Below are 22,819 nucleotides of genomic sequence, written 5' to 3'. Positions count from 1 at the left end.
GTGATATTAAAGTGAGGAGATTTACATGAAATGCTTCCATGATGTTAAGCATTCGAGAAATGGTACTATACTACCTCTTAGTGGTACGGAGAGTATCGGTATAATTCTCACGTTGGCGATGATTGCTGTTACCATTAGAAGACATGGCCGTTGTCTGCGAAGATGAAAAATAAATAGAGATCAGCAACGTATTAGATGAAGGTTTTGCCCAACGCAGTGGGGTAGACAGCAGAGGGGACGCACTGATGACCTCGGGACCCTTTATACATACATCTTATTTCCTCCCAGTAGACCTCTGTTGTTCTCACCCAGTTTTGCAATGTGTCAGTTCGTCAGAGTGGTCCCATAATTTAGTAATTATTCATTGGTCGATCTGTGTAACTTTTTATGGAAAAGCCATTGATGGAGATTAAGTGTTTGAGAAGCTCACACGGGTGGGCAGATGAGTCCACGAGAATGGCCGAGAGTTGTGGGTCCCTGATTCTAGCGTTGAAGACAAATGATCTCAGAAGCCATGGGTCACTACCTCCTGGGGGCTGAGCGAGTCTTCCACGGGGGCTAACACTGCTGATGTCAGCCAAGCAATGGCTGGGTCTCTCTGGAGTTCTGGTTCTGACGCGCCGTAGTGCTCAAGTGAGCAGGACTTGTTTTCCAAAGGCAGTCGTAATCGTGAGACCAGAGAGACTGACGACTGGGGATGGTTTCATGGGTGTATGCGTATGTAGGTTCAGGCGTATGTTTATGTTCCATGTACGTGTGTATGTTTCAGGTATTTGTAGCTCACATTAGTTATATGTGTGTACGGAAAATATGGGAAACAATCCTGTGTCACCCAATAGGCTGTATTTTTGCTCTTCTGTGGACGCACAGTCAGAGAGCTTGTCCTGCATTCACTGTCCTGTGTCTGGATTTCTTTCTTTTCTTTTCCTTTTTTGAGTAAGGACCAGTAAGAAAAGGACTAATAGAATGGAGGATTTTAATAAAATTTCTACTTAATGAAACAACAGGTGACTGAAATATATTTGAATTTCCCCAAAAGAATGACTGCAATCTGGAATATTGTTAGTATTCACCTCTTTAACAGCAAGTCATAAAATTAATCTTTTTCCTCCTGGATTTGGCCTCGATGATAGAATGAGTAGATTGGGTTGGTGAAAGTATACGATACACAAACAGTGGAAAACACCACGGGATCACACAGAGAGCCCGGTCAGTTAGACGGTGGTCACATAAAACAGCAGGGCTGTGACACAGAAATGCAGGCAATAAAATAGTTCAATTAGCTGTCTGTGTGTGGGTATTAGAGGGACAGCTGGCGGACTGACTGTGGGCAGACAAACGCAGTGAACCTTCTTCACTCAGGAGAGTGACTTTGTAATGCCGAGAGGTGATTGAATCACGCTGAGTGTTTACCATCCATTAAATGAGATGGGGCAATAGAAAAAAAATCCCGGTACTTTTTGGAAATTGCTTCAAAGTAGTAAAACTAGTGAGCGTGTCTGCAGTATTTCATTCACCCAAGGATACGCTCTCTGTGGCTTTTAGGTGAACGTGACCTAGGATGCTGATAAGTCGCCTGTCCTTATTTTAAGTAGAGGAGAATAATGTTTTAAGCAGAGTAAAGCGCATGTCTAAAGTCATGTCGCCAGTTAATGAAAGTACAAGGGCTGGAAATCATTTTTTACAGATTGCAGTGATGATTTTACGCACCACGCTGCCTCTTTTTTAATATAAATACATACGTTTATAATTGTTACCGAAAAAAGAACTAAAGGAGCAGTCATCTAGTCTTTGTTTCGTGTCCATCATTGCTTTCATGGTGAAGTCCATACCGTAACATTTCTGTACAGTATTGTAGGGCAGAGCCATGAAGGGAAGAGTGGAGATGCTTTTCCTTGTCATTGCTAGAAAGAATAAGTCAAACAGGATAATATCCGATAGTGAAAGACACCAAGAGGTGGGCACTGTCGATAGATTTGCTTCAGGGGACAAGAAAGATTGAACAGGACGAGATGAACCGGGTTTGTCAAACCACCCTGATGGAGAAAGTCCGAAAAAGGAAACACATGCAGAGGAAGAGTTTTCCTGTGACTCTAGCAACACGTGTTGAGTGCCAAAGGAGCTAATGCAGTGAGGATTGTGTGGCATAGACTAGAATGGATGAAGCTTCAAAGAAACAGTACCCTACTCACATAACAAATGGACCCGCGTTAACCAAAAGGGCGGGTCTGTCGAATCCCACCCAGCCCTTTTTTGTCACTATTTTCAGCAGCTGTTTTAAGAGTGTCAGTTTGTGGAGAGACAGTTTGAACTAAAGCAGAAAGAACATTGAGGTTTTTATTCCTTCATCTATTGGTGCCTCACTTAAAACATACACATATGTGTATATCTAGTAGATGCTCAAAGAATACAGCTAGGTCAGAGGCTCCCGTAGCCCGGCCAGGGTCTCTAACTGTTAAGTCTCTTCATCCGTGAAGAGACACAGTATTATTGTGGGCAGATCAGCACTCACTGAGCATCTCCTGTCCGTGTCGCCATGACACGATTTCTGCAACTCCACAGAATGGAAAGGTCCCTGTAAACATCTGGCCTCGTTCCTTTGAGTCATGAGTTGAGACCTGGTAGAAATCTGCGTCTCCAATGTTTGGCAGTTGCTCCTTCTGCATATATTTTAAAGACAAGTCTTTATATATATTTTAAAGTCTTTGCAGATGCTCGATTGGTTCCTCCTCCCTTGCACGCCTGACCCTCGTCCATTTGATCCAGCTCCCCTTTCTTGCTCTTTAGGGCATGACGTCACTGCATTGTTTGGACATAGTGTCAGCTCCTCGCGATGCCTCGCACCTGTGTTCACCTGAAAACATGGTCTGGACGTCAGTTTCATCAACCGGTAGTCTCTACCAGTATAGGCTCGTTTTTCAAAAATACATCAGCTTGGAAGTTTAGTTGGGAGTTATGGCAGGCTGCCTTCTAGATGCTCCTATGACTCCACCCCCGGGTGTCACTGCCGTTATTCTGTCACATGAGGTCCATAGCGAAAGGCATTTTGCAGGCCTTAAGCCCCCTAATCAGTTGACCTTGAGAAAGGGGATATTGGGGGTGGTGGTGGGAGGGGGAGATTTACCTTATCACACGAGTGATGTAAAGGCAGAGTGTTCTCGTGTTGGTAAGAGAATGAAAAGTCAGGGACATGTACAGAGGAACTGGGTGCAAGAGGACCCTGTGACACGCAGAGATGTGGAAGGACCTGGGAGCTGAGAGGGACCCCAGCCGACAGACAGACAGACAAGATGGGGCCTCAGGCCTGCTCTCACCTTCTCACGGAGTGGTATTCTGCTAAGAACCGGAAGGCCCTCGGGAGCATGTCTTCCCCGGGCCTCCGGGTAAGAGCCCAGGGCTGCCGACGCCTAGATGACAGCCTGGGGAGACCCTGACCAGAGAAAGCTGCTAAGGTTGTGGCAACGTGTTATGCAGCCAAAGAAAAGTAGTCGTTTTCTAGGGGCAGGCAAGACTTTCATCACCATTAAAGAAGAAAGAGGAGGACAGAGAGAGAGAAGGTCAGAATCTACTAGAGTATTAAGTCGCGCTACACCTCCTGCAGTGAGAGGGAACTTGAGCAAGTGCCTCTTCTCCCAGGCTTGTCCGGTGTGAGCTTAATCACACTGCCCAGAAAGTCTCAAAACCCTTAGCTTGTATCAGAGATGCTTGGATTTTTTTTTTTTTTTAATGTCTTTACAGGGAGAAAGGGTCCATCTGTGAGAACTTTTGATTTCCATCCCCCTCCCCACCCCTAACCCCACAAAAGAATCTTGATCCTCTTCCAGGCTTCCCCGTTTTAGCGATTGGCAGTCTTTTTCTATTTGTTCCACCTCGATAGCTGGGATCGATTTTGAGTTCTCTGCAGCTCTTACACCGTATAGCTAAATAATTGGACAGCTTTTGTAGGCCCCGTCTTCCAGCTACATCCAGAATACCACCTTCCACCCCTGCCGCCGTAAACCAAGTCACCGAACAAGCATCCCAACTCACCTTGCAGGCTGTGAGCGCCGTCTCACTGGTCTACCTGTTTCTACCCTTGTCTTCCTGTGCAGCCAGTGGTTCTGTTAGAGTGTTAAGGCTTAGTACTTCCATATTACAGTAGGTCGTTACGCTTGCATACGAAAGTATCAGTCATAACAAAGCCCTACATTGCTTTCCTTCTCAATCAGCGTGAACCCCAAAGTCTAGTGACATGATGTTGTGCCCAGTTAGCTCTCAGATCTAATGTCCCCTCTCCTGGCCTGTTCTCAAGACATGGAGCCATCCACGCTGCCCTTCCCTGGTGGGCATTTCTGCTTCCTGTTTTCCCACGTGGACATTCTCCCTGCAGAGACCTGCAGTGCTTCCTACTGTACCCCGACTTTCAGAGAGATTGTTTTCCACGACTGCTTCATTTCAAATTCCACCCTCCCCGTCACTCTCTGTCCCCACGACCTGGCATCATCTTCTTCCTGGATGTCACACTGTCACCTGCCCTGTCGTACATTGATCTGTCCCGTACTCTTCTGTCTCCACATCACGGTAGAAGCTCCCTGACAGTGAGGTTCTCTCTACCTCTGGAACCGTGCCTGTTACGTAGTAGCTATTTAATTGATGCGCAATGAAATGAATGAATGGCTTTCTTCATTTTTGTAAGTAATAGTCATTAGGGACACGGCTTAAAAATAGTCGCTCACAGAGAATAGAGATGTATTTTATGAAGAGGACCAGAGGAAGGGCAGGGAAACAAGGTGAACAGGCAGTGACGCAGTAATGCTGTGAGCACCTCACAGAGTATGGAGCTGGGGGGCGCCTGGGTCTCTCCTTGAAGACAGACAAGGAATTCAATGCCTGTTCAAGGCCAGACACCTACATGACAGCCTGGCCAGGACTAGAACAGTCTTCGGAGTGTCCGAGACGTAGAAGAGAAAGAGACCCGGGAGGCAAGTGAAGACTAGAGCTGTGCTGATTGCACGCTTGCCGGTGAGCGTGTGGGCACCGACACATCATGTCTGTAAGTGGATTCATTGAAGAGACGGTAAATGTGCACACAGAGACTACAACAGGCTGGCCCTTTGTGTTCTTTCTGACTGGCGAAATAGCTTTGGTTTTGTTTTTTTGTTTGTTTTGTTTTGTTTTGTTTTTTTGTTTTTTGTTTTTTTAGATGGATGAGGAAAACTTTTTTTTTTAATTCATTGGGGTGACAATTGTTAGTAAAATTACATAGATTCCAGGTGCACAATTCTGTATTACATCATCTATAAATCCCATTCTGTGTTCACCACCCAGAGTCAGTTCTCTTTCCATCACCAGTATCTTTGGTTTGAACCATGAGCCCAGGGTTTATTTCCAGCTAAGTTTGAAGAGGCAAAAAGTATATGATTTTTTCACACCTTTCATAGCCATGAAGGAAGAAGCATAAATAAATACTACAAATAAAAAATTTAAGACAATAGCATAACATTAGGGACAAAGGTTTATGCATGATTGCCGAAAAAGGAGCAAATACTGGATAAGTCATGACGAAATTCCTCCCTCAGCACACACGATACTCACGAGGAAAGTTCGATGTGTAGGTGAAGCTAACAGATAACTTAGAGTTTAATCCTAACCGAGGGCTGGGATCTGCCCAGCTACCATTTCGACCAAGTCAGCCTCATGTGTCGTCACAGCAGATGTATTTACAATTGCAGGTCCACTGCGGGGTGACTTACAGGGATATGTCGTACTTATCGTCTCTTGCCAACATATTGCCTCACATTAAAATGTAAACACTGCCTCTCTCCTGTCCTGTGGTCTGAAAGTCTCTTTAGCTTCCTCTGAAAGCACATTTGGCAATGAGCAAATACGTTCCTTACACATTATATTTAAACAAGTTTACGGTGACGTACCGTGTTAGTTAGTGGGTGTCCCTTTATCTCACTGTCACGTAGGACAAGCTAACCTCTAGCGGTTGGGGTTGTGCAGATCTGAGCTAGGTCTTCTGTCCATTAAAGGGAGGTGTCCCTGCCACCACCACTGCCCTGTGGGCCGCTGCTCTGTGTTTCCCACCTGCCTCTCCTCCACCGGAAGGTCTGTGAGTCTCAGGTAACCAAGTTACCGGCGTTCTCTTTTTCAGGTTTGAATTGGTGGTTTTACTGTTGGGTCCTTCTCAGAACCTGAGGATGAGCTCAGCGCTCCTCTGCCTGATTCCTTAGGCCTTTCTGCAGCGAAGTCCTGCTAATTTGATGGCTTGGAGACGTAGCATCTCTGCTCCCATTTTTCCACATCCCTGCTCTGACTTGTCACGTCTCTCCACAGCAGTCACGTAACTGTTCGGGCCCTTGTCTCTGCCTCCAGTCTTTCCCTGCTCTAACCATCGTGAATAAAGCCCAGAGTTACCTTAGGAAAGCTGGGCCCTTTCACTGCTTCTCACTGCGCGGAGATCACTATTCCAGAGTGCAGCTCGACACGTGGACGCCCCAGAGGAGCCAAACTCCATCCTTTATTCTCATGTCCCCTTCCCTGTACAGAGGTGGCAGCTGGGCCGTGTTCTCACCTGCGGGCTTGCCTGGGGAAGAACCGACTTCCAGGAGCACTGAGTTTGTGGACAGAACTCACGTCCTTGGGGCTGAATGACTGAGGGCCCCACTTTGTGCTGGGTCTTGGCTGGAGGCCACCTGCATCACCTCAGGGCTGCCCGTCGGCTGTCGGCACCCACCTCTCTCCCTGTGTGCTTCCCAGCCGGGCAGTTTGCTTTCTCAAGGCCCCCGGGAGTCTGTTTGGGACTCTGACGGGCTCAGTCTGCTAAGATGGGATCTTAGCTAGTGAGACGAGTGGCTTCCATTGTCCTGGCTCTTCTTCTGGTTGCAGGCAAGTGCCAGCCTCCTCCCACTGAAGGGGAGGGGGCCACACAGACATGTCACCCTGGAGGCGGCTGGGGATTCTGCCTGCAGCAAGCAGGTACCTAAGGAGAGGGGGTCGCTCTCTCTCTCTCTCTCTCTCTCTCTCTCTCTCTCCCTGTCTCTCTCTCTCTCTCACTCTCCCCCTCCACTCCCGTATCTGTGTATATGATTTGTATATGTTCAAATATATATGTAGATAATTTCTCTATATTAGTCCAAGATTTGCATTCTAACCAAAACATTGACTGTTCCTTGAGTTTCTCAGCATAGCACACGTGTCCCCGACCACAGCTTTTGATACTTAATTTAATCCCCTTAGTCTTCATCTTTGGCTTTTCATTCCATGAGCCGTGAACCGACTCTGCTTGTTTGTGTGTGTGTGTGTGTGTGTGTGTGTGTGTGTACTACACTCTACATATTAAAATAGCATGACCAAGTCACCTAGATGTTTTAATGGCACTTGATGATGGAGAAATAAAAGCGAACTTACAGAGCAACAAGAAAAGTGCACCTGCCGAAGGGCTGGTACCTCAAACGACAGCTACAGGACAAAACTTTGGTTGGAGCTAAAAGCAGGATTGATTATCCGTCTTTCATCGAAAGACGTTTCCCAGGAATGGGCTGCATTCCTCTGAATGAAACCACACAGATTTGTGTGTGTTTCGAGTTCACTGCCTCCAGCCATAACTCCGTGGGTAGTTCTCACTGGTGACAGGTCTCCTCAGTCAGACACTCCGCTTATGGGTACAGGACTTTACATGTCATCTGGGCAGGATGAGAAATGTGAAATGTGTACGTATGTTTGCCGCGGGAGGGTGACATGTTTTACACAATGCACGTCTCAAAAACAGGCAGGAATGTTTGATGTGCCTTCGCCGTGACTCAGAATTAAGAGCTGTTACTTGTGGAGCGATTTGGCCGGCATGGGTCGTTACCCGGCTTACAACCAGGCTCACACCTTACCCCTCACTCCTCATCTGTCTCGGGCCATTCTGTCCTGGCTCCCTCTTTTCTCCTGCACCTGTTCTTCCTCGCTTTGTCTGTGGACGACGCCTCTTCCTACATCCTGCACATTCATCCCGAAACGCTTCCCATTTTCCTCCTTCTCCTGGGAAGTCTTGGCTTCTCTCCTGGTTTCGGTTTCGCACTCTGTGCCGTGGACTTTCCAGTTTGCTGTCCCTCTCCACGGGTGGGATTCAGCGCTTATGGGAGAGGGTGCAGCGGCAGCCCCCGGAAGGGTTGATGAGTCTGCTGGGCTGTCCAGGAGAGAGCTGGTCCAGGGGTTTGGATGAGGCCGTGGGCAGAGATATCTGGGCTGGGATGGACTCACAGAAGTTGCTGGAACGTGACCACTGCTGGGCGTCCCACGCTTCGCCCCTGGAAATTACATCGCAGGAGCAAATGGAGGGTCCTCAGCGGAAGGCAAGGGAGCAGTCCGTTTCCCTTGCAGGGTCCCCCAGAACTCCACTGACAGAGCTTGACGTCATGCCGGCTGCCAAAGAGGCCTGTTGGGGGGTCGTGCTCTGAAGTCTTCTTGGCAGAGCAAGGGGGTGTTTGGGGCCGACAGGCGAACCTTGATTCCCGACACGGGAACGACCTTGGGAACCAGGCACAGACACTCTGTGCTGCGGGGGGCGGCCCCACACATGTCCTCCTGGTTACGAGGGTGGAGGGCACGGCTGAAAGGTCAGTATTCCATGTGTGATGTAAACCATAGCCGACTCAAAACTAGCTCTTTGTGCCCGAGAGTCAGTATTCACACCGCTGTTACAATTTTTTAAAAAGCTTCAGATCTGATCTGTTCCTGGATTTCCCAAAGCCAAAAATGAGTGCTGAGAACAGGCTGGTCCTGTCAATTCTTAAGCCTCACTTACGGGGATGAAGACGGCTGTGCAGGTTAGAGGGAAAGGCCGTTCCCTGGGCTGCAGCTGTTTCCCCATCGGGCTCACTGTAGCTTTCCTCTGGTGCTTTCTGTCACAGTGAACGTTCTGGTTGCAACTATCGTCATGCTTTCCCCCCAGAATCGGGGATTATGGAGTATAAAACAGTATCCCTGTATTTATTCACAGAAACTCCATAAAGTTATTTGCCAGAATTGTAAATGTTTTTATGGCCCAGATTTCTAAATCTGCGGAGAACTAAATGCTCACAATGAAATCAACATGAGTCACATATTGGTCCATTAAAATAAAATTTTTAAAAATGAAATACTTATTACCGGAGAGGGTGAGGGATACCTAGTCTGATGCGGGTCTTGTTTCCTTTATACCTGTCACAATAAATAAATAGATAGATAATAGGTAGATAGGCCAGGCAGACAGCTGTAACCATGATATTCCAGCACTGTAACAGATAGAGGGTATTTTCATACTTTTCATAGATGCTGATTTAATCTTTCATTTTGACTCACAAAATCTAATTTGGAAACAATATGTTCATGCCAAAACAGCCTTGTTTATTTTAGTTTTCAACATTCCCGTAACTTGCATGTATTTGATTTCAAACAGTATAAAGCATTCAACTTGCAGATGAATGTGTATTTAACGCAGCCAAATTAAGACTAATGCAAAATAACCATCTGTCTTTTCAAATGGGCTCGACACTTTTGAACTCGAGGCTTCGAAAGAGAAACGAACAAGGGAGGAGGACAGAGCGGAGAACCCCTTTCAGATTTCTAGGTGTACAGGCAGTATTACCGGTAAAAAACTTCAGAGATCGTTAATTTATTAGCACGAATAACTTCTTCCCGCTTCTGAAGGATTAGAAAAACCTTCACTTTGGCAGAAAGATGAGCGTCACCAGTCTTCCCAGTGCTGTAAGCAGAGCAGTGCTCCTTCTTTCCTCTTTAGTTTCATAAAGGATTTGTTAGTAGCTGTTCTTAGGACCTCCGCCCGTGTCCACATTTGCCATTTGCTAATTCACAGAGAAGTAGGATAGATGTTTGTCTTCGAGGGCCTTTCCTAGAAGAGGTTCCTCCCTTTGCTTTCAGAGCCTAAGCATTGGCCCCTCTGTGTCTCACTTTAAAAACATACTCATAGAGAGAGGAAGGAGGGTTCTTTATGTTCAGGTCTTGTGGGTCACGCACACCCCACACGTAGGTGGGCTTTCTCAGGTGAGTGTTCTCTCTCCCTCTTTCCAGGCTGACAGCGGAGCGAATGAAGGCAGCCTACTGATTTTCAGAACAAATGAAGAAAGGGAACGGACACCGGTGGCGCTCTCTAATTGAATGCCTCCAACTGCTGTGTCTCTGGGCCACTCAACCTGTGTCAGCTGGACATTTGTTTCTAGTTTTTTTTCCCTCAAAGAGCCTCACGTCCCCCCCCCGTGAGCATCCCAGGTGCCGCAGCAGCTTCGTCTGGTGTGGAAGGGCCTGGGAAAGCGAGCTTTTACCAGCAGCGACCTCGCCTAGGCTGACCTTCCAGTGTCACAGAAGACCAGGGACCGCCCTGGTGATGAAGGCAACTCCAGGAAAAACAACTGTCCCTTTCCATTCTCACAAACACGGGCTTGTGTGTGGGAATGGATGTCCCTTTCTGTCTGCGTCAGGACGCGACGACAGCTAGCTCCGACTGGCTGCATGAGCCCTCATTCTTCTGTCCTCACGTGAGGGAAGGTGACTCTTGGAAATAGCATCGTTCTCAGGGTCAAGGCCAACTTGGGGCTGAGTTTGCATGTTGTACGAATCCCCTGCCATCGGGACAAATAAGGCATGTGGCTTAATGAACACTGCGTATGAAAAGCAAAGATTTTCCTCCTGTGTATTTGCTGCTCTGTCCAGGAAACAAATGACTACAAATGAAACAACTGAAGCCATCGTCATACTCTACCCAGTCTGGATTCCGGACTCGGTTTATTGCAAGAAAGATTGGACACATACTGTTGTCCTTCTCAGCAGACATTTAAAACTGCATCTACCCTTTTGTGCTATCTCTGGGAATGTTGCCGTGGTTCGATTCGAAAGTGAAAACTCATGAGAGAACCTTTGGTTGATTTTTCCCCCCCAAACCCCAGAATATTTGCAATGAGTTAATCTTCTCAAAAGGAAACCAAGAGTTTGATGGTGCCCCGAAGTTAATTCAGTGGGGCAGGAGTGAAAAGGTGAGTTGAAACGAAGCACAAAATGGGAAACCGTGGATTCCCACAAACCACGCCGCAGGGGGGGCCCCCACACCCCCAGGACTGGTGGACTTATCAGGTTAATTTATTTCCACGTCTATTTTTGTAACAGCAGCCTGCTGTACTCAGCACGAATCCTACCTCTGAAATATAATTATCAGGATGTGAAAAATGATGGCATTCACTGGAATGATAAAATAGCATCTGTTAAGATAACTTTTGGCAGGGTGCCCAGCTTTTCATTACTTAAGAAAAATAATGATGTGTTAGTCAGCGTGAAAAGAGAAAACGCTGAGAAAATGTGAATACCGACCAACGCGTAACACCATCGTGTACGTCTGAGAATACCCCGTGACTCATCTCTTTTGGCCGCTAGTTCTTGGACCTCGGAGGTGCAATTTCACAGTGGAAAAAAACCTTCTTAAGTGCAGTCTTCACTATTTGCCAGTACATTCCCTTTCTGGTTGATACCTTATCATGTGAGGCTGCAACTCAGGGAGGGAGTAAATAAAAAGAAAAAAAAAAACACAAACACCTGGCCAAATTCTATGTGTTAAAGTCACGTATACGTCAGGGACACCGTGGGATGAAAGGTCAAGGCTCCGCAGAGCTGACGACAGTTTTCAGAACGGTGTGGGTGTGTGTGCATCTGCTTCCCCAACGCGATGTATTTCCGGTTTCCGTTGTCCCCACTGCGTGACATTGCTCTCCCGTCTTTCTCTTCTCCAGTATTTAGGATTTCCAGATGAAGTGCCGGGCACCCAGTTAAATCCGAATTTCACATGAACACATTTCTTTCTTTAATCGTTTGACATACGTGAACGTATGCTGGACAATTCCCCACTCTTACCTGAATTCATACATTTCATGTGAGATCTGGTAGCATTATTTGCTAAATCCGGCCACTCTAGCAGCGTGGCCTATGCTTACCAAATATGAAGTTATTTGATCAAAAAATATACAGGAAGTTGATTTGATATCACATCATAGCAACTGGTCAACATGCAGGAAAACCCAGGACAAAGTCATGTTTGGAGGGGGGACGTCATGGAAGTTTGGGAAATGGAGCATACTTGCATTCATTCTGGAAGATTCCAAATTCACATTAGTATATTCACGTCCCTAAGAATTTCTGAACTGGGGAAACTTAACAGTTATGTGTAGGTCAGAATTGTACAAGCTCAGGTTACTAGACAGCCAGCTTCGCTGTCTTGACTTGGGGGAGGAAACGGGAGGCAAGTCGTCGGTTTGTGTGTGTGTGCACCCTAGCAAAACGTGCCTCTGGAGATACTAGCGAATCAGATAGGAATGAAGATAAATTCCAAGATTAAATTGCCGCGCTTTATTCCCACACAGCATTGAAAACGACCTGCTGCCTTCAGTTTCTAGTCCGCCAGGCCTGTCCTCGTATGTTGGCATCGGGTGTTGGGGAAAGGGGCGGAAATGGTCCCGTCGGCCTTTCCAGCCATTGTCAGGACGCGTATAAAGTTGCACCTCCCTTGCATCTCTTCTTCTGGCAAACACTGAACTAAAGGTCGAGTAATAGCTGCGTGACAGGAGCTACTAATGAGAACACGTCGAACGTTAAACACGCACCAAAAGAACGAGCAAGTGTCAACTTTGAACAGACTCAACTCAGCGTTGTGGTTTTGCCGACCCTTTCTGCTTTGCCGTGCCGTATCTATCCCTGTAAATACGTAGGAAATTCCAGGGGGTGAAAATTTCAGCCTCTGTTGGCGGAGCCTTCTCCACTCCTCTTCTGGCCTCTGAAATTCAACCGCTGTGAGTGCCTGCCGTCGGTTTTCACTCTTCTCACTGTAGTGGCTATGGATTTGGACTCAGACCGAAGACTCAGGGTTTGGTCTCGTCACTAATTTGCTGTGACCTTGAGCAGCATACGCAGCTTCTCCAACCTGTTGGCTCGTGCGTGTGTCGCCGTACTTCCCTGGGAGGCTCCTGTGGGGATGAAGTGACACAATACACTTGAAGCACTGGGCCTCAATGCAAGGGCACTCTCATTGGTTGTGTTGTGTTGCTGATTGTGGTCTTGCTCCGTTCGGGCCATCACTGCTGCCTTTGCATTTCGAGCTGTCAGATGCAGGCACCCGTGTTGGAGTAACACATTGGAAACTGAGGCGTCTCTTTCCAAGCATGGCCCCAAGAATTCACGGACACAGTGGGACCCTAGGTTGTACTGTGCCCTGCCCACCTAAGGTGGCTTTACAGTCTCCCAAGTACAGGTTTGGGTGGACATGGGGGATTAGAGGAGAGAAGAGGGACGAGAATGCCACCGAAGGTTAGGAAAGAAATAGGGGGACAAGCGAGGACAGACTTTTCTTATATGATCATTTGCCAACAAACAGTGGGGCCTCCATAGCAGCTTTCATTTCAGAAAGTCTTCTCAAGAGGGGACGTGACGGGTTTCCTTCAGGGTGATTTACAGAGCCAGAACCAGACCTCATCTACCCGTATCTTACCTATCGCTGTAGTGTGTCTGTCTGGAGGTGTAGTCTGTAGAATTGGCTCATGTAACCGTGGCCTGCCATCAGCCTCCTGGAGACGGAGAGGCGGTGCTGCAGGTCCAGTCCCAGTGGGAGGACAGCCAGGGGGCCGGTGGTGTCGGCTCTTTAGCAGTCGGGAGTCACGTGCTTACAAAGAGTTTCTGCAGAGCCAACGCAGACCTTTTGGGGAGTTGTTTATATTTCCTTCCAGAATGGGTTTATATGTTCTCTCTCTCCCTCTCCCTGTCCCTCTCCCTCCTCCTCCCCTCCCTCTCCTCTCCTCCCTCCTCCTACCCTTCCCCCTCCCTCCCCTTCCCCTTCCCTCCCCTTCTCTATGCACACATCTCCCTCCCCCTTTCTCTTTCTCTCTCTCATATCTGTCTCTGTCTCTGTCTGTCTCTGCATCTACCTCCTCCCCGCCCCGCTCTCCAAGCCTGTGGAGACGAGGCAGGTCTTCTGTGTCTTACAAGACCCTTGACACCTGTCAGGACGTGGCCCTGGAATCTGACCTTCCTGCACAGCACTCAGCTCCCCCTTTTCTCTCCCCACTTTCCTTTGGTCACCATTTCTCTGCTCTTCTCCAAAAGTAGGGGTGTTGTTAAGAAGTCTCAAGAAGTTATGGAGTCTGTAGTATGTTCTTAGACAGATGGGTATAGACCAATAACTACAAGTCAGTCCTGTTCCTTTCCAGGTTAACTACTTTTTCCCCTTGTCTAGCACTTTGTGAAAGTGTGTAGCGTGGCTTTTGGTAAATTTGGGATGTGGTCGGTTTTCACTTTTTTTTTTGTTTTTTTTTTGCATTCATCATTAGAAGTTGAATAGAGTAATTTTGCAATATGACTTCATTCTGCTGTCCTTCCCTGGAAGGGAAGAATGGATATTTCAAAGACGTAAAGAATAAATTAATGGATTTAATGCAATTCTTACTGAACTCAACATGTCCCGACCTGAATCCGTTATCTTCCCCACTCTCCATCTACTCTTCTTTTTCTCTTCCTGATCTCAGGTGGGGGAACAACTCTTTCTTAGTCACGTAAGACTGAAACCTGAGAATTGTGTGACATTCATAAACACCCTGAAGTATGGCCAGATGTTTGCACAAAATGATGTATTTGGAAGATGGCTTATTTGTGGAAGCATACATTGGTGAAAGGTAGGATTTTCATTTTTCTGACGATGGTATGAAAAACCACCTTAAAATACCATCATACTTATGGTAGCAATTGAGTGGTTTATTTCCATAATCTGTGAACCTATCTATACATTGGCCAAAAATTATTAAGCTTCCTAATTATGGTACAATTTCGGTGTATTGTCAAAAATCCCATGTATATATTAACCAAAAATTCTATTTGGCCAACTTATGGACCGCAGCCTCTAGAGAGTATCACTTTTAAATTACTCGGGGACTTCACACTCAAACTGTGAAGAAGGACATTCACTATTTTATGGCTTTGCCTTTCACGGGATGTTCGAGTTGTGAAATATATCCAAACCCAGAGAGATTTACACAGAATCTAACCAGCAGCCCCCTCGATGATTTTTAAGAGGGACGGTGCCTCCAATAGAAAGACTCTATAAGGAGCTGAGAGTCAAGTGTAGCATGAAGTACGTGGCTTATCCCAGCGAGGCAAGCAGAATGGGTGTTGTCACCTGAAATCAGAGTAGACTGAGAGAGCTGTGCCTGAGATGAAGGACTAGGTGTGAGAACACCAGGGGTGGAGAGGAGCAGTCTGTCTCTCCACAGACACGAAGCACTCAGAACAAGTCTTGGGGAATGACAGGCCCGCGTGTCTGTGCTCCACGCCTCACGTTGAACACCTGCTTGCTGGGAGGACACAGCTGCGTCCCAGGGAGATGAGTAAATGGCCTGAGTTACCATAATCCCACTTACAGCGAGTGCCCTGAGCTGGGGAAGCTGAACACCACGTACAGGAGTGCACTCTAAGAACCCGTACTATCCCGATCCGTTCTGTGCCAATTTCAGGAGTTATTCAGGGCCACGTTTAAGAGAACGGTGCCCACTAAAAAGTGGAACATGTTAGCCCTGTAATTCTCATGTAAAATGGACAACCAAGCCATGGATTCTAAATGAAAGCTACAAACGTGTTTTACCAGGTTCATAAAAAATAGCGGAATGATTGCAAAGCGGAGATCGCACAGACTTACAAGTTGAACGTATTTGACTTGGGAGGAAATTAATTGCTTAGAGACGTTTTTGTTAGAACATCCAAGTCATTCGAATGATTCAAACAGGAATTCTGTCAGTGTTGACAGTACTGCTTTGTCGGGCTTCTGTCCGGGGCAAGCTGACCACTGAGATAGCACGATCACATGAGCCATCCCCATCCTGACCCTGTTTTTCCCTCCAGGGTTATCAGAGGTCAGCATCTAGCCATGCCCAAGCCAGGACAGGAAGACCCATTCTGGCCTGAGTCTTTCTTCCCCTCGGCACCGCCCACCCTCCACACACCCATCAATGGCCCTGCATTGTCCCCCGGCATTTTCTCAGGATCCGTTTTCTCTTCTCTCCATTCTCTGTCCTGCTCCCTGGGATCTAGTTACAGCCCGATTCCTCTACGGGGGCCCCGACTCCTCCTCTTGGAACCCTTTGTCCCCGCTGAGACCAGCAGCAGCTCTGGGATGTGGTTTGTAGCGTCTCCAGTGTCAGAACCCTCAGTGGGGGGCTGAGGAACTTCTCACACGTGGCCAAGGGCCACCCTGGCCCTCCCGCCATGACCGCTGGGGCTGGCCACCTGTGCCTGTCACTCCCTCCCGGTCGGCTGCGTGCCTTTGGAGGGGATTTGTCTTCTTCTCTGTTACCTCGCCTGCACTGTGCATGCAGTCTTGGCCCTCGAAATGTGCCCTGTAAATGTTGAACAGACTCGCGAATCACCTTTAACTGGCAGCCTCCCAGGTTGGATGCCCTGTTCTCTGTCTGTCCACAGAGGACAGTGATTGGTTGTCCAAGGGACGAGTGGTAGTGTCTGCAGACGTTGTCACGGGTTAGTGACAGCTGAAAGGGGTTAGTGCTGATGTCCTGGAGTGAGCAGCGGCCTGCAGCACCCAGGGCCGTGCTCACAGCAGACTCAAGTGGCCCAGAGTACCAGTCTGCCGAAGCTGGCAAACCCTGACAGGCACAGGCTCCTTGTGAAATGAACCTTCTACGGGGTTGACTGGGTTCTGTCCCCTTGTCATCCACCATCTTTCACGTGGTTCCTTTTGTTCCTACTTAGCCGAGCGGTGTCTGCCTTTTATCGGGGGGCTGGTGAGTAGCACTTCACGTGCACTCTGCTTTTTATGCCCGGTGGTGAATGGGAAGGATTAGCATCGCTGCGCACACTGAAGTGCACCGCAACTTGTCTGTAGATGTACAGGCAGAATTGATTCAGCTTCTTTTCCATACGTGAAGTGCATTCAAATTAAACCTGGACAGAAATCGTGACCATGCTAACAGCCTTCCTCTTTGGAGAATTTGCCTGATGTGTTTGAAGATTGTGAACTGGTGTGCAAAAGTTGAAGGGTGGGGGGCCTCACCGTAGGGAAGTAAAAAACTGGTTGCTGTAGCCCTGAGCTCCAGTGCTGAGCATAGATCACGAAAACAGCACATTCAGTGGAATACTTGGTTTGCTCGTGGCGGTGGAGCTCCGCGGCAGTGGGTATGCATCTGGTGCACCTGGCTGAGAAGAAGCCGGCTGGGAGCCCCACGTACCAGCCGCTGGGTGGAGGGCCAGGCGGTGTCCTCAGTGGACGGATTACTTACTACCAACTGACCCAAGCTGTGTATCTCAGGGAACCAGGACCACCTAACAGCTACACAGCCTGGCTCGAAGCAGAGGAAGTCTTAGAGGGTCACGCGTTCCCACGAAGGGGCCAGGATGATTTGGGACTTATTTTCTACAGCAGCCAAAGAAACCACACGTGCGTGGTTTGTAGCTGCCCGTCCTGATTCAGGCAGGGACCCAGTTCTTGCTGACAGTGGTGAGTGGGTGACAGTCAGTCGGGAGTGCTTCCCTGCTGCCTGGAACTAGAGAATGTAGCCCATGACGTATTTACCTGGGTCTCCGTCACACTGGTATAAATCCACCCTCTTTGGCATTTCATGGCATCTTCTCTTTGATTCTTAAACCTCCACTAAGTCAGCAGAGAAATTTCAGCCATCGGCCACTCTTAGGGCTAACACAGGCACTTAGGACACGAGTCGTTAAAATGTAGAAGCATTTTCATGCCGTGGAGTCACGCACAGCGACGCATGAGTGACCCGGTGTAGCCGTGTGGAATTCGTTCGATGTGGGCACGTGTGGGCGTGTAGATAAATGGCTGTAGGGGAACTGCGTTTCTTTCCTGGTGCTGGTTTTTGTGAGCTGGCACGAAGTTGCTTAATGCTTTCCCTGTGTGTGCACCATAGAGGGAGAGACAGCTTTAGCCTGACCCACTCACAAAACAAAACTGTGCTGCCCGTGTTGTCGTTACTTACTGTGATCACTGTCCTTTTGGGTCCCTGATGCTTTAAAAGCGCAAGTCCAGACGGAGTCTGCCTCTCTCACCAGCCCTGAGTGAAAGCGTGGAGGACCTCCGGAGTGGCTGTGGGTGGCACTCTGGGGACATTATTGGACGAAACAGGACGTGGGAGAGATGCTTTTATCCCTCATGGCTGCAGATGCTTGGATTTATCCGGGGAAACTCTCTTCCAACTTTGTGGGAAAGGCGAAAAGAACTGCGTGTCTGGACATCCTGTAGTCCGGTTTATCCTCACCTTGTAGGAGTGAGATAAATCCCACTTCTTCTCAGACGTTCCAGGAACAATGGAGGCAGAACTGAAAATAGGGCAGCACATTATCTGTGAAGAGCTGGGTCCACGCCAGGGTTTTGCTGTCACCATACAGTTTGAATTTCTGGTGGGCGTGGATGAAACTTTGGGGCCAACAGCAACTGCTGCCCAGGATGCAACAATGAATCCAGGTGGGAGACTGTGTGCAGCTACCACCACCCTGAATGGTCACCTGGGTGGGTGCCCTTTACCTTCAGGGCTGAGAGAGCCAGCCAGGTACTTAGGGGTGGAGAGACAACTGGGAATAGAGCAAAGATCAAAGAGGGCTGTGCATGCAGACACAGCAGGTGCCGGTCGGCTAATTAACACTCAGCAAACATTTACACGTTGGGCATTTCAGCTAGCTTTTGCAACAACAAAGCTTTGAAGCTTCTCTCTCTTAGGAAAGAGAAGTTGACCTTCCCCGTGGAACTTCAGATGACAAAACAGCTGTTGAAAAAGGAGAGAAGCACGGTGGACAGCTCGTGGCAGTTTCGAGCCAAACACAATAAGAAAGCACTGAAGGGCATACGCGTTTGGCCCCTAAGGTGGCACGTTGTAGCTTCATGTGCAAGGCGCAGACAGCCTGGTGCCCTACGCACTTGGGGGTCACTTCAGCGTGATATTGGAGCCAGTACCCTGCTTGCCTGGCCTCTTCTTTGCCGGCAGTTGGGCCTGTTCATCCTGTGTGTGGAGTTCAGTCTCCGTCCATCTGCAGGACCACTGCGGTCCTGTCCCCCAGGCCCCCGCCTACTGGTCCCACGCTGCTCTTGAGCAGACCGTAGTCTCCTTTCTCCCTCTCCTGTGGCATGCCGCCTGCCTTTTCTGCTTCTGCTGCTCACACCCCTGATCTGTGACGTCACAGTTCTGCCAAGAACCCTAAGCTCCCAGAACTGGGCCCTCCCCCAGGAGCTGGATGCCGTATCCATGGTAATGGCCTGGGCGTGGCTGGGAAGGAAGGAGCCACAGGCAGAGCTCACGCGCCTTTCCTTCTGAATCTGCTGCCCTCAGTAGGGGCACTGGAGCTGTAAGTGGGGATGGAAGCCTAATGCCCCGGGTGCTGCCCTCTGCTCCCACAGCCCCGCGAGCCGCTTGCCGTCCTGCTGCAGCCCCTTCTCCTGTCTGTGTGGCTCCATGGGACTCTCCATCGGCCGTGGAAATTCCTGGGCACAGTACGGGGAGTCCCTGTGCTGCCGCAGACACAGCACGCCTTGGCCCCTGGCCTCTCCGACAACGTTGTCCGACTTGCTGTGTGAATCCCATTTTACAGAAGGAGAAGGCCAGAGGCAGACACGTCAAGAGCAGGCAGAGGCTGGTAGGTGCTGTGCGGCAGGCAGTCTGCACGTGTCCTCAGGAGCGACGCCCGGCAAAGCCAGAGCTCTGAGCCGTGGCGCTGCTCTCACGTCCTTCTGGAGACCTTCTGCTGACTTTTCTTCTGCACCTGACCGACTCTCATCTTACCCGTGGCTCCATCTTCTCTCGGGGAAACTGGGCTTCTGAGTGTCTGGGGTTCTGAGCAGCCCCGCTTTCCCAGAGGGGCAGGTTGAATTTCCAGTCGTCTTCCAAGCTGGTGTCACTTGTCCCCTCACTGATAATCACACCGCCTACCCGTCCGAGTCCTGAGATAGGATGCAGTTTCTCTGTTTCAATTCCCAGAAGCCAGCGCGGTTCTCAGGTACGTTGGGATGTAGACGTTCACCTCGGTCGGTCTTTTGTGGCCCCTTCCAGCTGAGTACACGTCCTTGTCACTTTCCGGTTTTACAGGATTCCTGTCACGTGTGCGGAAGCTCCTCTGAAACCACTTTTCTGCTTTCCTGTAAATAACAAGAGTCACACATGTCGGGAAAACTTTCCCAGTTTCATAAGCGTTTCACCCAAGGTAACCACACTCCTGTTACTACCACGTGACCATTGCAAGCTGTGTTCTCACTGAAGGTAAAACGTCAAAGGACAAGAAATGCTAAGTGACATTGCATGTTGTTGTGTGGATGTGCTCATTACATAGGAAAGGTCCATTTGTAAGAGGTCGTTTGGAACTCAGAACAGGCTTTCTCTTATGAGTTAGGTCAGAACTCCTAGGAGACGTCCCGGGATAGCACGTACAAACCTACCAAGTCTATTCGCAGCTGTGCTAAGGGCAGAGGAAGGGTTCATATCATCCAGCTCCAATAGAGAAAACGTGTGTGGCAACTACAGCCAGTACTTTGAGAAAATGGTGCCTATGCCTTCAGGGAAAAATGCGGTTACACGTTAAGCGGCTTTGGATACGATACTGTCCTCGAAAATATTTCCCATCCCGTCTTAATCGGGCTGTTTCGAATGTGCTGTACTCGGGCCATCCCATCTGGAGATGCAAACGGTCCTTGCCTTACTGGAAAGAAAATAAAAGGTTGCTTAATTGAACCTGTTTGTCTAAGTGTTCTGAATTTGATCTCCTGTGAAGTGAGAATATGCTAGACTGCTAGTGACAGGGCGATTGTGTGCAGGGATCCCGTCACGTACAGGAACAGAACCATCTTTCCTGCTTTTTGAAATGAGAAACTTCAGATGTTTTTGGTGAAGAAGGGCTGTTTCAACTGAATGCTGTAGCCTGACCACCTCCCTTATTGTAACTCGGTTGAATCGTACTTAGTAACACGGTCCGATCTCAGAATTATCCGTTTGGATAAGTTTGCAGAATGATTTCACTGTACTGTGATCTGAAAAGATATTAAAATGCAAATCAGGGAGTTTTATTGCATTTGTTAAATTAATGTCCCCCCACCGCGCCCTCCAGGGCTTATGTTGCTTTCGGGAACATTTATATTGCGTGGCCATTAGTCATTTCAAGTTTGTATTCCAACGTGGTCAGACGAGGTGAATATTCAGATGACTCCAATTTCGTTTCATCTCCGGTCTGTGCATCCTGCAGTGCCTGGAGCTGGGTGTTTTCCCCCCCACAACATCATCTTCGGTTACTGTGAGCACAGCTGTGGGCCTGGTACTGTGGTTAGTAGCCAAAGAGCCTTATTAAGTACTTCTGCAGCTGCTTTTTTTTTTTTCACTTTAACACCAGCATCTTTTTTGCCTGTACTGAGCTAGTAAATAGATATAAGATTTGGGAAGACAAAAAAAAAAAAGTGCTTTAGGCAAGATCTTGGGCAGGGTATTTGGTCAAACTAAGTAATATCTGCACTTGCGTGAACAGACAAGTCACCCCGAGTTTTTGAGTTCAGTGAATATGTACCTCCAGGTCTATAGATAAACACAACAGACTCTTCCAAGGAAACAGACCAGGGTGAACAGCTGTCTGAATGTGCAAATTACATGTTTACGTTTTTCTCTTGATTCACCAAGGTGTGTACAACGGTAGCATCTTGGTTTGAAGTTTATTTCGCTAAACTGTGTATTTTGATTTTGTGTTATGAGAAGGAGTATAGTTGATGTGATTTTTTTTGCATCAGGAGGTTTACTTAATCAAAATGAAGATGGAACAAACAGAGGCACCAGTGAGCTGTCTGAAATGCTGATCAAGTTGGATCAGCACCTCTTAATGAATGAATTTCCCACCTTAAAACATGGAGCTACGTATACTTAATTTTTTTCCAATTCCAGTTGACATTCAATATTATATTATTTCAGGTGTACGCCATAGTGGTTAGATATTTATGTAATTTATGAAGTGATCCCCGGATAAGTCCAGTACCCACCTGGCACCACACGTGGTTATTATTGTATTATTGACTGTATTCCCCAGACTGTGTTTCACATCCCCGTGACTGTTTTGTAACTACCAATTTGTACTTCTTCACCCCTTCCCCTTTTCACCCAGCGCCCCAAACCTTACCCCCCTTCTGGTAACCATCAGTTTGGTCTCTGTATCTCTGACTCTTTCTGTTTCATTTATTCTGTTCTTTAGATTCCACATATCTGTGAAATCATATGGTATTTGTCTCTCTCTCTCTGTGATGTGTTTCACTTAATGTAATACCCTCTAGGTCCATCCAAGTTGTCACAAGTGGTAAGATTCAATTCTTTTTTATGGCTGAGGAGTATTCCTTTGCATATATATGTACCACTTCTTTTTCATCCAGTTGTCTGTTGACAGACACTTAGGTTGCTTCCACATCTTCGCTATTATGAATAATGCTGCAGTGAACACATGGTGCATCCATTCAGCCACTCTTTAGATTGGAGCATTTAACCCATTTACATTTAAGGTAATTATTGATAGGTGTACAGTTATCGCCATTTTATTATTCATATTTTTGATCTTCTTCCTCTTCTTCCGCTCCTTCTCCTTCCCTTTTCCTTTCCCCTTCCCCTTCTCCCCCTTGAAGATCTCCTGTAATACTGGTTGGGTGTTGATGAACTTGTGCTTGTTCTTGTCTGGGGAGCTCTTTCTCTGTCCTTTGATTCGAAATGACAGCCTTGCTGGGTAGAGTACTCTTGGTTGTAGGTCCTTGCTTTTCATCACTTTGAATATTTCCTGCCAATCCTACCTGGCCTGC

At 47.9% G+C, this 22,819-nt stretch overlaps 1 protein-coding gene across 5 annotated transcripts in view; it reads left to right on the top strand.

Moving 5' to 3' along the window:
* The window catches only part of LOC117020555 (uncharacterized), a 308,400-nt gene that overhangs the window by 72,817 nt on the left and 212,764 nt on the right, over window positions 1-22,819 (top strand). Inside the window, exon 4 of one of the 5 annotated variants that reach the window (XR_004422725.1) lies at window positions 10,042-11,805. The exons of 3 other annotated variants lie outside the window; for them this stretch is intronic. Coding sequence is in view for 1 of the 2 variants with exons in the window: in XM_033103138.1 (XP_032959029.1) it covers window positions 19,409-19,829 (421 nt within the window). In the remaining variant the exon portion in view is untranslated. Of the gene's footprint in view, window positions 1-10,041; window positions 11,806-19,408; window positions 21,119-22,819 lie in introns of those variants that run through there. One more of the 5 variants, XM_033103138.1, reaches the window with a different exon arrangement.

This window comes from Rhinolophus ferrumequinum, chromosome X (genome assembly GCF_004115265.2).
Source record: "Rhinolophus ferrumequinum isolate MPI-CBG mRhiFer1 chromosome X, mRhiFer1_v1.p, whole genome shotgun sequence".
Lineage (NCBI taxonomy): Eukaryota > Metazoa > Chordata > Mammalia > Chiroptera > Rhinolophidae > Rhinolophus > Rhinolophus ferrumequinum.
The sequence above is the reverse complement of the archived record's forward strand: the minus strand, read 5'-3'. Positions and strand labels throughout refer to the sequence as shown.